This window comes from Monomorium pharaonis, chromosome 2, assembly GCF_013373865.1.
Source record: "Monomorium pharaonis isolate MP-MQ-018 chromosome 2, ASM1337386v2, whole genome shotgun sequence".
Taxonomy (NCBI): domain Eukaryota; kingdom Metazoa; phylum Arthropoda; class Insecta; order Hymenoptera; family Formicidae; genus Monomorium; species Monomorium pharaonis.
Window position 1 is genome coordinate 7294307 of NC_050468.1, and position 13128 is coordinate 7307434.

Sequence of the window (13128 nt, forward strand, 5' to 3'; positions counted from 1 at the left end):
TTTAATGAAAATATTTAATTATGCTATATATATTGGCGACAAGAATAAGAAATTAAGATTATTGTAAAATAATTTTATTATAAAATTTAAAGCGTTATTTACATGGAACAATTTTGTTTTTTAACAAGCGTTTTAATTCGTGGCGAATTTACTAATAAAAACGCTGATTTTTTATTCGCTAGCGTCTACAATTTTAAGGTCGCGGGATCCAATAATCGTTACCTCAAAGTTGAACATGTCCAACTTTACCGCTTTTGTCAAATGAATGATACTGACGTAAAAAATCGCTCCGCCACAACTAAGCAATTTTCGGCGCTTGTTATTGATGTCTTTCATCGCTTGTTACTTGTTGCCGACAAAATTTGTGCTAAACTATTTACATATGTTACTGATAAGCAAATAAAGTCGCTAGCATCCTGAGAAAACGGTCAATCTGAAAAGTCATGGAGTCACGGAATGATATAATTCAAGCCGCTATTGTGGTTTGTACATAATATCTTCAAGCTGAAATTTAATATATAATAAAATAGAAAAGAAAAAAAGAATATGGATTTAAAAATGGATAAAGCGTTATTTACACGGAGCGACTTTCGACGCTTGTCGCTAGGGTCTTTTATCGCCAGCTTGTTGCTCTTCCAAAACAAATTTCTGACCAATAAAATTTGCTAGTATTAAACCATTAATACGTTGCTAATTAGCTCAGGGAGCATCACAATCTTTTCAAAGAACTGGCATTGAATAATTAAATCACATACCGTAAACTCCGTAAATTATTGCGGTTATCGTGTGAGAAATTAAGTCTGGTAGTTATTCGCTTGACAAGAATGGTAAATTCAATTTTGTCGCAGCAATCAGTAGACGCCGCAACTTAAAAATTGTAGACATTAAAGTGCCATTTTATGCGCAGCATACTGCCGCAGAAATTTATTGTTATAAAAGCTTCACGACTATGAAACTCAACCAAATAAACAGTAAAAGACAAAATGCAATGTATATACCACAAAAATGATAAACTTAATCAAAGTTTGTAGTAAAAAAGTAATAAAATAAAAATACAAATAATGACAATAAAGTACAAAAATTTATCATTATCATTATCAAATTGTATATGTCAATTGTATATGTCACTAGAGGAGAGACTTTTACTGCTACATCGCTGCATATGAAAAGGCATCTTAAGATCTTCGATTGCTCTGCTAACCGCCGTAGATATAAACAGATGTAAATAATAACTCAAGTCCTGGAGATGGCGCAAGTTATATATTACCATATAACATAAAAATACAAGATATAATTATCGGTAAATGACTTTTACATATACGTAGAATAAACAAGCAAAAATATATTTATTAGTTTGGTTTAAAAATACTTTCAATTATAAAAGTAAAAAAAGATGATTTTAATATTTAAAATAATTCAAAATTAGAAAATAAATATACAAACATTTACAATATATTCAGTCTTACTTATTATTGAACATTTTTAATATGCTTAATCAAATTTAAGAGATAAAAATGTATTTCATTCTTAATAAAATGCAAAAAAAATCGATTTTAACTCCCTAACAACATAGCCACGTCAAAGAAATCAAACATTTGGTGCTCGAAAATCGTCGATTGACAATTAGAGACCTTGCTGATGCTGCGGGCATTTTATTTGGATCAATCCAAACCATTTTAAAAGATGTTTTGTGCCTCAAACGCGTCAAATCTCGATTGGTTCCAAAAACACTCAATTTCCGGGGCGCTGTTTGTCTTGAACTCGTTCTCGGCCTTCTTTCAAGTCTTTATAATTTGCAAATATTTCTTTGCAACATAGACTTATCACCAAAGGCCTTCTGCAATATCCTCAACGTTTCCGCGGCAGAATATTCATTCCGCAAACAAAATTTAATGCAAATTTTTTGCTCAACAAAATCAGACATAGTAAAAATCGAAAAACTTACTTTTGTATGTTTACAAAAACACGTGTAGCTCTGCAGCAATTGAATACGAACTGACATATAATTGACATGAAACTCTGCATAGATGCCAAAGACAGTACTACCTACAAAAAAATAATTTCATGATTTTATAGTACCCGCGAAGTTTAAATGGAAAATTCATCTTATTTTTTTATTACAGTAGTAAATCTCTTAATTAAATAATATTTTGAAATAAGCCTTATAAACTAGCAAACAAGTCTAAAAAGTCTATGGATTATTATATAAAGTAATATTTAAATATCTCGTTTTTTTGTTTTTAATACGTTAGAATATTGTTTTGTTTTTAACATGTTAGGAAAAAACAAATTTAAGAAATATAATATGTGTATAGAAAAAGTTGTTTTTTATTTGTTACTTTGTAGAAGTGATGTACACAATTATACATGGCCGAATAATTTACAATATTTTTTTTAGATTTGAAAACATTGACAATTGCTATGAAAGCAATTGATGTATCTAACAACAGAATCGAATTCTCTTAATGTATTAATTCAATTATTTTTATTGTACTAATGACATTTAATATTTGAAAATATAGGAAGGAATGTCGATGCCGAGAATAGTTTTTAGCACGTCCCTGACGAGCTTAAGATCAATGTTTGCGTTTGCAGCGTGTCCCAAAAGCTCCTGGAATTTAGGGTTGACATAAACTTTGTTGACCAGTTCCTGGAAAGTCGGGGATTGCAATTGAGTGATGAAATCTTGGAACACTTGGGAATTTTGCATCTTTTGTTTGTAGAGAGCGACAAGTTGGTCCCTAACGGGACGAATAACGGCCCTGATATCATCGACGTATCCTCGAATTCCACCAGTGATCTGTACATCAAAGTTGAACTGTATGATTCCAAGCCATCTGTTTAGCATTTCCTCCAGCTGGTAAACATCAAGACCAGCATTATACATGTACGTCATCAGAGTATGATACTCAGGTAGAGCTTGGATCTCTTTTATAAGCTGCTTGAACCCTTCGGATTTGAAGTATGCAATCATAGCTTTGAATTCCGCGTCTTGGGCATAATATTGGAGGGTGATTGAAGCTATTTCTTGCTGAGGCAGGAGGTCCAAGAAATCCTGAAGTTCCTTTGCGAGTTCACCTCTGCCGACATTAGGGATTGTCCATGCAGTGGACGTAGCCACGAAGGCCAACAGTGCCAATACGAATTTCATCTGTAAAAATAAATATTGCATAATGGTCGCACAGTATATCATAAAGCAACTTGATCTGAGACTAAATGATAAATGAAACTGATCAAGTTAGATTTCACTCATAAATTATATTAATGAAAATTATATTTTTAATATGACATTTAAGGCCCATATCTCATATGAACATTATAATGTTTTTTGAAGAAATATTTAGATGTTTACTAGTCAAATTTTATGTAAATTTTTATGAAAATCGCAAATGTGACTCAATTTCTAATTAAATTACATTATTCCAAATTCATCTTTAATAAGTTATTATCCTAATAATTTAATGAAATAATTATATATATTAATGTGGGTGTATGTATCTCTTATGACACGGGACACATAATAAAATAATATTTATAGTATTTATAAAATAATTTTCAATATTAATTCAAATTTTATTTCTAATTGATCATACATAATAATATATATAAAATAGCTATTTAGTAAAATATTTGTAAAATTGAATTAATTAAAACAAATTTTAAGTAAATACTGTTTAATTTTTACAGTCAAACAATATAATTTCTACTTATTGTACAAAAAAAATATTTTTATATTAAAATGAATAAATTACTAAAATAGAAAGAATAATAATATCCAATTTTTACATATACAATTCGTATTTAGGTTTTAAATTGCACTTACGTATGCAAAGTATTTAACTATTAATGGCGATGTTGGTACTCACCTTCAAAGTATTGCTATTGTAATACTTCTATGTGTTACTCGAGGAAGTGTGCTTTACGGTTTCTCTCACTGGTTTATATACACATGATTTAACCTTTGTTCGTTTGATCCACGATGATAAGATTATACAGATAATTTAAATGCATGAAGCGAGAAAGAAGAATTTTTTTAAATTATGCTTTTTTAATATTTATAGAAAATTTATAGAAAAATTTATAGAAAAAAATATAAATTGTGTCTTTTTAAATAGGTTTTTATTTATTTGACAATTATGAATATATATACACATGTAAAATAATTATTATTTGAATTATGATACAAACATCTAGATTTAGTATAAGGAAACGTATAAGGAACTCGCAATTAATATTCCACATTTAATTATTGATAAATTATAGTTTATATATATATATATATATATATATATATAGCTTTAATATATAGTTTTAATATATATTTATAATATTATTTTAATTTTATTAAATTCTAAAATATCTCACGTATATATATAAGGTTTCTTAATTAAATTATTTCACATGAAAAGAAAGTGAAAATTCAATTTATTGATTCAGATGGATGTAGCAAACTTCAAGGAATGAAATAAGAGAAATTAAATACTGAATTTAGAATATCTAATGCTAAATAAAATTAAGTTCTTATTCGTCAATTTATTATTCGCGGATTCGTTATTTATAATCTACATATCTGTGACATTTCTTTATTCGCAATAGTATTTTAATATTTGCGAATAAAACATAAAAATGTAATACTGGCCAGTATTAAATTGGCCAGTAATATTTATTTTAAGATTTAAAAGTGTTGCTGTTAGTACTATTAATATTCAAAATAAGTAAAAATTATTAGCCAATTTAATATTGCCCAATCTTAATATATTTTTATAAGGGATGAATCGTCGCACATGCCTACAAATTGCATTTTTATTGCCATTGCCATTTTACGTTTTTTTTTTTGTATCCTATATACTATTATATATAATTTCATACATAATCCTCGCAAATAAAAAGTATCTACATTAGTAATATGCATGGTGACTAGCTTAATTTTAAATTATAATACAAATACAAATAGAGTCGCTCATTTGAAACAACGACATAATTTATAAAATAAAATTTTCCCATATGAATGTTATGAATTATAAAAATTTTGTAACATTATGTTTAATTGTACCCTTAGTGTAACAATTTGGTCTATTAATTATAGAAAAATAAAAATATCGTTAACTCATTGCTCAGTGTATTCAAATCATCAGAATTTTTTCTATATTTTTTTGCAGAAATTAAAAATGACAATTTTTTGTTATGTCGTTATTGCAATAAATGAATATGAGAAATAGATAATATTATAAACTATATTATAAAAAATAATACATATTATAATGAAGAGGGTTTTTTGATATTTCTAGGTATAAATTACTTAAAAGAGAGAGAGAGAGAGAGAGAGAGAGACAGAGAGAGAGAGAAAGAAATAATTTTCTTAATAATTCTATAATGTTTTTTTACATTAATAACTCAAAAAATTATTAAATTATATTACATTAAAATTATCAGTAATGTTAATCAAATCAATTTGTAATCTCTCTTTTAAAATTCTGTCGATAAGATGTAGGTTATCGTAAAAAATTAACCATTGCTCCGTTTTAATCATTTCAGGATACAGGCATTGTACTTTTCAATACATCTTAATTTTATCTTACGAATGCTGTATGATAAAAGTTTCCAATGAGTCATATTGTTGTACAAATAGAGAATATCTGTAATTAATTATCCGTAGCATACAAGTAATATAGTTCTCTAAACTTCTTATCTTATGAAAGTTACAAATCAAAAAGGTTTTCCATGAGTTATGTTAAAACAGACAATTTCTATAATTAATAACAAAATTAATTTCTTTGAATTAAAAATTTTGTACATTATTATATTTTATAAAATAATTTTTTAAGGATATTTTATTTTATAATTATGTCAAAACAAAATTATTTTTTCTGTAAAATCTTTGTTTTAAATTTGTTAAAAAATAAAAAAAAGGACAAAAGAATTTTAAAAAATGTTTTACAAAGAAAATACAGCGTATATATTCAAATTTAAAATATCTAGGAAAATATGTATGTTTAATTTTATTTGTTATTAATAAATTAATAAACAAATATATAAATACTTTATTGTCTTGCATTTAAATTTATTAAGAATCTATTTGAAATTGGCAATTTATGTTATTATCTTAAAATACTTTAAAATTTTATTTTTTTTGCTGCTACTTTGAAAGATGAATTGACTCCTTGTTCAGACATCAGTACGCCTAAAGTTTTGCCGACATAAGAGAAACAGATCTTGCACCACATGCTACGAATCGCCCTCTGGATGCTTGCGCCTATTCGAAAAAAGAGATGTTAGCACAGGTGGTACTAATTTAAAAAGAAGCAACTAGAATGCCTGAGTTGGTTTCCGGCTTTTCGTGGAGATGAAAAGAATACCTTTAATTGCTTGAGGTAGCTACGCTTAGGCATGAAGAAAACAAAACTGCGGAAACAGCATAGAATGGGGAAAAGGGAGTGTAGGGGGCAACGATGCTTCCCTAATTAAAATTGTTACAATTTAATAAGCCTCGGAACTCACCATTGGCGCGTCGTAATGGCAAGTCGTGAGAAGAATAAGTGAGATAGAACGAAATGAGGGAGAGACTTCTGGGGGAATGAGGGAAAATCGGACGCTTAAACGAGCGTCTTTGAGGGTTACGGACAAAGAGGCTGCACAAGGGTGAGAAAGGGAAAGGAATGAGACAAAGGGGAAGAGAGGTGTAAGAGCGTAGAGGAGAAATCGCCTTCGCGATCTCTTAACTTTTCCACTCAATATGGAGCGCGAACTATATTTTCTTTCTTACGATATAATTCTCTTTATGATATAGCTTTCGTAAAAGGTTTAATGCGATTTTATGCTTTTACCTTTTCCTTTTCTATTTCTTTTTTTATCTTGTACATACATATTAAGTGAAAATTTACACTAATTACATAGCGATAAGAAAAAAAATTAATATAAAACATTTTAATCAAATAATTTATTATGTCACAATAATTTTTATATATATTTTTGTCTTGTTTAAAAATTTGTCACTAAAAGTATATAAATTTCTGTTACAATTCTTTTAACTGTAAAAAATTAATAATTAACAATTTAAAATGTAAAATTTTTATAATAAATTTTTATAATACATTAGTAATAATATTATATTTCTATAATTTTTACAAATATTATTGTGTGTGTGTGTGTGTGTGTGTGTGTGTGTGTGTGTGTGTGTGTGTGTGTGTTTGCACCATAAAAATATTTTTTAGAATTTTATTTTTGTAAAGAAAGAAGATATCTTGTACTCTGTATTGCAATACTATGTTTAATTGGCAATAGCGGTAACATCGGCTTCATAATTGTACTTTGGAGAATCTCCGTTTCCATCGAAGTTCCACCTGCACAACGACGAGTCATATCAAATTATTTTCTCTTGCTGGCCAGAAAACTTTTGCCCGATATTATGGCGGCATGTGGCGGTAACAGCCTGCCGTGCCGGTTCTATCGTTACGACGTAACGGCCTCGAGGATTTTCACAGTAAAACAAGAAGAACCAACTAAGAAAATGTGTTCGGAATTGCATTAAGGCGGCTTTTGCCGCCAGGAGGAATCCCGCGAGTAATCCCTGTGCTCCTCCGATCGCAGCTTTATCGGTACGTAATAATGGATGTGAAATGCGTATATAAAGATGCATTTTAGAATCTTGATAGAATTGCAAGATGCTACAAAAAAACGGTTATATTATGTTGTATTGATAACAATAAAGTAACTGTATAACAATGAAACACTATTTAATTATATTATTATATACATAAATAACTTAATTTTCATAATTGAAATGTAACGAAGATTTATTTGCTGCTAGTGATAAAAAACTTTTCCAGACACAAATAATTTGCCATGTGTAATATCATTTATTAACATAAAAATATTACAAAATTTTTATTATTAAAAGACATTGTATATTATATATTTATTGTTAACCTTGAGTAACAATATTATTCATCTAAAATTAAATTTAATGCACAGAATAATTTAGAAATCGTAGATTTGAAGCTTTTATTACTTTTTGTATTACTATTATTGTATTACTATTATTTGTATTAATATGTTTTGTTTATTCAAAATTGTATTAATTTAATATTTAATAATTACACATTTTCATTATACAGGTAAAGCTAATAGAATTAACTAAATTATCTGATTAAAAAAACCCGAAGTTGAAAGCTTATTAATATTTTTATAATTATTAAATATATTTATCAATCGCTTTGCAGGTGTCAACTTGAGATTTATGCGATATCTCTGTGATTCATTAATTAATAACACAAATCTCTTAAGAAAACAGGGGCAAACTTCAATATCGAGATGTCATTGGTTTTTACCAGTATGCATCAATATAAAATCAGATAAAGCAAATCTCGATGGGTTTGTCCGTGCGATTGTTATCAAATGTATATCTCATGTATTTTTCATCGCGAAAGATTTCTCTGATATCGAGACGCAAGCGATCAATTTCCGAAAGGAATAAGAACGAGTGCCAATAAAGGCGTGGAACAAGGATGGCCAGGGTGGACGAAAAAAATTTGTGTTTTACGACACGTTATTCGACGGCGACGCCGGGAATTGGTGACCGACTAAACTCGGCCAATCGGAAGTCTCTCGTGTTTAATGGCAGAAAAAAGCCCGGCAACGGTGCGGGGAGCAAAGCGGTTCTTTTACTCCCTTTAGTGTTATGTTCGTGTTACATTGCTTGCCTTTCAGGAAGGTTTGCGGACAAAGAAAGACTCTGGGACGATTCTATGGTGCCGGAGAAGCGGAGAGGTTGCCCGCTAGAAAGTGGCAGAAAAGGTGGCCGTAACAAATCCTCCGCAAGTAATCGAGGTCGTGCCTCGGCAAGGTTTTACTCTCGAACACTTAACTCTATTGCGATTGGATTCTCTGGCTGCTTGGTGGAGCGCACACTCCACCGCGTTCCGCCTGTTTCGTTTTCTCGCTACCCCGCCGCTTTTGCCCCATCACCGCACTCGCTGCCCCCTTTGTCTCTTTCTGTATCGCTCCTCGACCACCTATATCGCGGAACACCTCGGTGGTTTCTTACACGTGGAAACCTTATTACAGGCGACACGATAAAATACCCCCGAGACGAAGGAGACCGTTGCTCGAGTGCCGGCACCACTATGAACTCTGACAGGGCGCAATGGGTAGGGACGATACAACGAGGATTGTACCCTGAGCAGTAATGGGAACTTTTAAAGATTGCACGTGAGGAAGATATATTCGAGAATGCGGGAGGGAAAAGGAGTTCGTGAGAGTAGTATTGTATAAGACAGTGAGGTATTGCCACCAGCCATCAGTACAAAATATTTCCCGAACACGTGACAATTTTAGTTTTAAAGTGACTGGGGATGTTCTACCGTAGATTAGAAAATATATATCAATAATTTTAATTATAATCTTATGTATCCAGTAGTAAAAGAGAACTTTTTCAGGTAAAATATTATCTAATTGTTTAGAATAATTGGTCAATATAAAGAAAAGACAATGAGTTAAACAAATATCTTATTTACCTTTGTAATGGCATTTAGAAACTAAGACTAGATTGTTATGTAAATTATAATTTTTTCAATTTATTTTTGAATTATTATCTGTCCCAAAACAATCAACGAAATATATAAACGCAAGGTGGGCAAAAAATTATAATTTTGAAAATTCTATTATTATGGAATAACAAATGAGAGAATTCTTAGCGGTTAGTATGAGTGACTTTTACACCGCAGAGACGCGAGGGGAAAGGTGAGCAGCGATAAAGAACTGTAGGGGTTAGCAACCCTAGTGGACGCGCACGAGTTCGCTTGTATTTCAATGTCGGGACATCCGGCCGGGACGACGAGTGATGTGGTCTGCTACCCTCGTACATCCGGCCTTCGCCAAACACTGCCGTGTGCGTTCGCCCTGCCGTATGTTTACGCGGGTTCAACTTTCCTCGGCGTCACAGGCCTGACTGTCACGAGGTGACCGTCTAACGCACGACCCTTCAACCCGTGACGCGCAAACCGCGTCATTGCGGGTTACGTAGTAATACACCTGCATGCGCACCACGAAAAATGCTATGTGAGCGAGGAGAAAGCTCGGGAATGCAAAGCCGCTAGGTAAAGTTTGTTGACAACGTCTTTGCCGTGTGGCTTTGTGATTTAGCCCTTTTACAAATAGGTTTAAAGTTTCAAAATGGAACACACTGAAATAGTTACCGGAAGAACTATTATGTACTCGTATACGCAAATTAGAGTTTTCCATTATCTTTCGAATGAATAATAGAAGCATATAAATTATTTATATAAATTTTATATATAATTATGTATAAGTAAATAAATTTTTTAAAATATTTAAAATTTTCTGAATTGAAAAAATATAAATTTAGATTTTTAACTCTAATTGGTATTTGCTCTAAAATTTTCTTAACTAGTATTTGCAACTCACAATCAGTATAATAAAAAAAAACTATAAATTGTTATATTTTCTTTTAAATTTAATTATATAATTTTTTACATTAAAGATCAAAAAAAAGAAATAAGATTCTGTAACTTAAAATATGTCAAGTTATGAAAAACACTTATACCATAAATTTCTCAAAACGCTATTTGTAAAATTGACTTATAATTAAAAGAAATCACTGGACTTGCAAATTACAGTTAAGTTTATGATAATTTAAATTTGGCTATAAAAGATCTATTAAGAGATTTATTAAGACAGAACTAATAAAAAATTAGAATTATTTATTTCTAGTTTAATAAAAAAGTATCAAATTAAAAAATAAATTAGATTATATCAATTTTTATAATAGCATTATTATTTAATTATTAAAAAAGATCAGGAAATATGAATAAATAATTATTATGATGTTCTTTCCTAGTTATCAAATTACGAATTTAATAATTATCCATAGCTTTGCTATATTATTATAAAGTTCTATATTTACATGGCCATCAAATATAAAGAATATAGCATAAATTACATATACTTAAATTTTTGTACTAATATTGTAACATAAGGTGTGTGTATGTGAGACTGTGCTAAATCTCACTAAATATTATTTCAGGAAATTCATTTAATAACGATTTTGAGTGACAATTAATAATACGGATTATTATTGAAAATTACAATAGTATACATGATTATGCAAGTAAATTGTTCAATCACTCATTTGCATTAATTAGATACTCTGTTCATTAGGATATCTGAGTTAATATCTTTTATTGAATGTGTTATGTAAAATTAATAATTTTTATTTTTTAAATAACTATATATAAACTACTGGACAAAATTAGAAGAAAAAAAGTTTGAAATAACGCCAAGTTTGTAGAAATTAAGCAAAAAATCTGAATTTTTGATATGATGCAACTCAAAGTGTTGACTTGACCCCTGCGAAGTCCTCCCGCTGTGGGTCCAGTAGTTTCGGAGTTACGCCCCTCGAAGCAACTCCCTGTCAAAATCAAAAGTTGCAACGTTGCAGTTTGGAAAGATGCACATGGAAAAAATCTGGGACGGAAAAGAAATCTAACACAAAGAGAAGATGAAAACAAAATGACTGAAGAGAGAACAAAGATTTTTTTGGTCTCGAATGCAAGTCCGTGCCCTAAAGCGATCACCAAGTAAGCTGGCGCAACCGCGACTTACTGTTTTTGCTGTCCTACCAAAGGGGTAGCAGGTAGAGATTAAAAAGGGTGGGTTTTATGCGTGGTCAGGAAGGAGTGCCAGAGACTTCGATAGATGCGGTTCGGCCCATTTCCGAATTGTTCCGGGCCGTTTTCCGCATCAGATTGCCCTGTATCTTTCAAAATGCAACCTTGCAACTTTTATTTTTAAGGGTTACTTCGAGAAGCGTAACTCCGAAACTACTGGACTTACAGCGGAAAGACTTCGCAAGGATTAAGTCAACACTTTGGGCTACATAATATCAAAAATTCAGGTTTTTTTGCTTAACTTTTACGAACTTGGCGCTATTTCAAACTTTTGTTCCTCTAATTTTGTCCAGTAGTTTAGTACAGTTTAATATATATATATATGTATATGCGTGTGTGTGTGTGTGTGTATTTTGTTTGCGTTTTTACATATTATAATATATAGCAAATATATTATATTAATGTTGTTACAATATTTCAAAACTTATTGCAGCAAGTGTATGATAGCCCAATTAAATAGCAATAAATTATATTGACATAAAATTTCAAGACAAAAGTTTCGTGTATAATTAACTATAAAAGTAGAATTTTACATCGTTACATAAAATGACTGCTATATAATAATTGAATTGATTTTTTCTTGTTTCTCATAATAAAGGAAAGAAATGTTCCATTCAATGGATTACATATGCATACATGATAAATTTAAGATAAGAAAATTGTATTCAACAGACGAAAATTAAATCTCTTCTTATAAACAATTTGTTTATGTCTGGCCACTGTCCACAAGATTCAGGCTGAACACTAGGCAAGGTGATAATATCATAATATCCGGTGTTAAGGCTAGATTATCGATGTGCCTTGCGTCATCTATGTGTAACTACGTGGAGCCTCGATAACGAGCAAACTTTCGGCTCCGGCTACTCGAGCAAAGTAATTATGCTCGTATTCCTCGTCGAGTTACATTAATTAATGTCGGTTGCAGGGTGAGACTGTGACTCGCAAAGTAGAAGCATCCTTGAGAAGAACTTTGCACAGTAAATGTGTAACATGTTTATTTATACTTGCTATCAATAAAATGAAACACGTGTTTTCAAGATTACGCAGATAATGAATCTTTGCAAAAATAATCTATTACCAATTATAATTTCTGTTAGTGATAATGTTTAAGCCGGAAATTAGATTTAATTTTTTTTATTAAATTAATTTTATAATATAGTTTTTCTATTTTGAGATAACATATGTAAAAAAGAAAATAGAACACTAGTGCAATTATTGCAGAATTATTATATATTATATTATATATTATTTTGACATATATTGTACACAAAAAAAGAAACAAAATAGAGAGGGATAATTTAAACTAATGTAAACCATAATTTAAGATAGAATGATAACATCTTTTAATCTAAGTGCTTATACATAAAATAAATTTAAGAATTAAGTAAGCATCTTATTTTAATTATATTTTTTATAGATAATATATTTTATATTTACTGATCAA

General features: G+C 30.1%; 2 protein-coding genes across 2 annotated transcripts; one reads left to right on the forward strand and one right to left on the reverse strand.

Moving 5' to 3' along the window:
- Positions 1-2307: 2307 nt before the first annotated feature.
- On the reverse strand, positions 2308-3967 carry LOC105840348. The gene is made up of 2 exons (XM_012687254.2): positions 3867-3967; positions 2308-3151 (listed from the first exon to the last, which is right to left on the reverse strand). The coding sequence occupies exon 2, from the start codon at positions 3149-3151 to the stop codon at positions 2504-2506; it is 648 nt and encodes a 215-aa protein (XP_012542708.1). The 5' UTR covers positions 3867-3967; the 3' UTR covers positions 2308-2503.
- A 4037-nt stretch (positions 3968-8004) lies between these two features.
- On the forward strand, positions 8005-11266 carry LOC105840349. Its single transcript, XM_028189338.2, has 2 exons — positions 8005-8842; positions 9064-11266. Exons 1-2 carry the CDS (start codon positions 8505-8507, stop codon positions 9131-9133), a joined length of 408 nt encoding a protein of 135 aa, XP_028045139.1. The 5' UTR covers positions 8005-8504; the 3' UTR covers positions 9134-11266.
- Positions 11267-13128: the final 1862 nt, after the last annotated feature.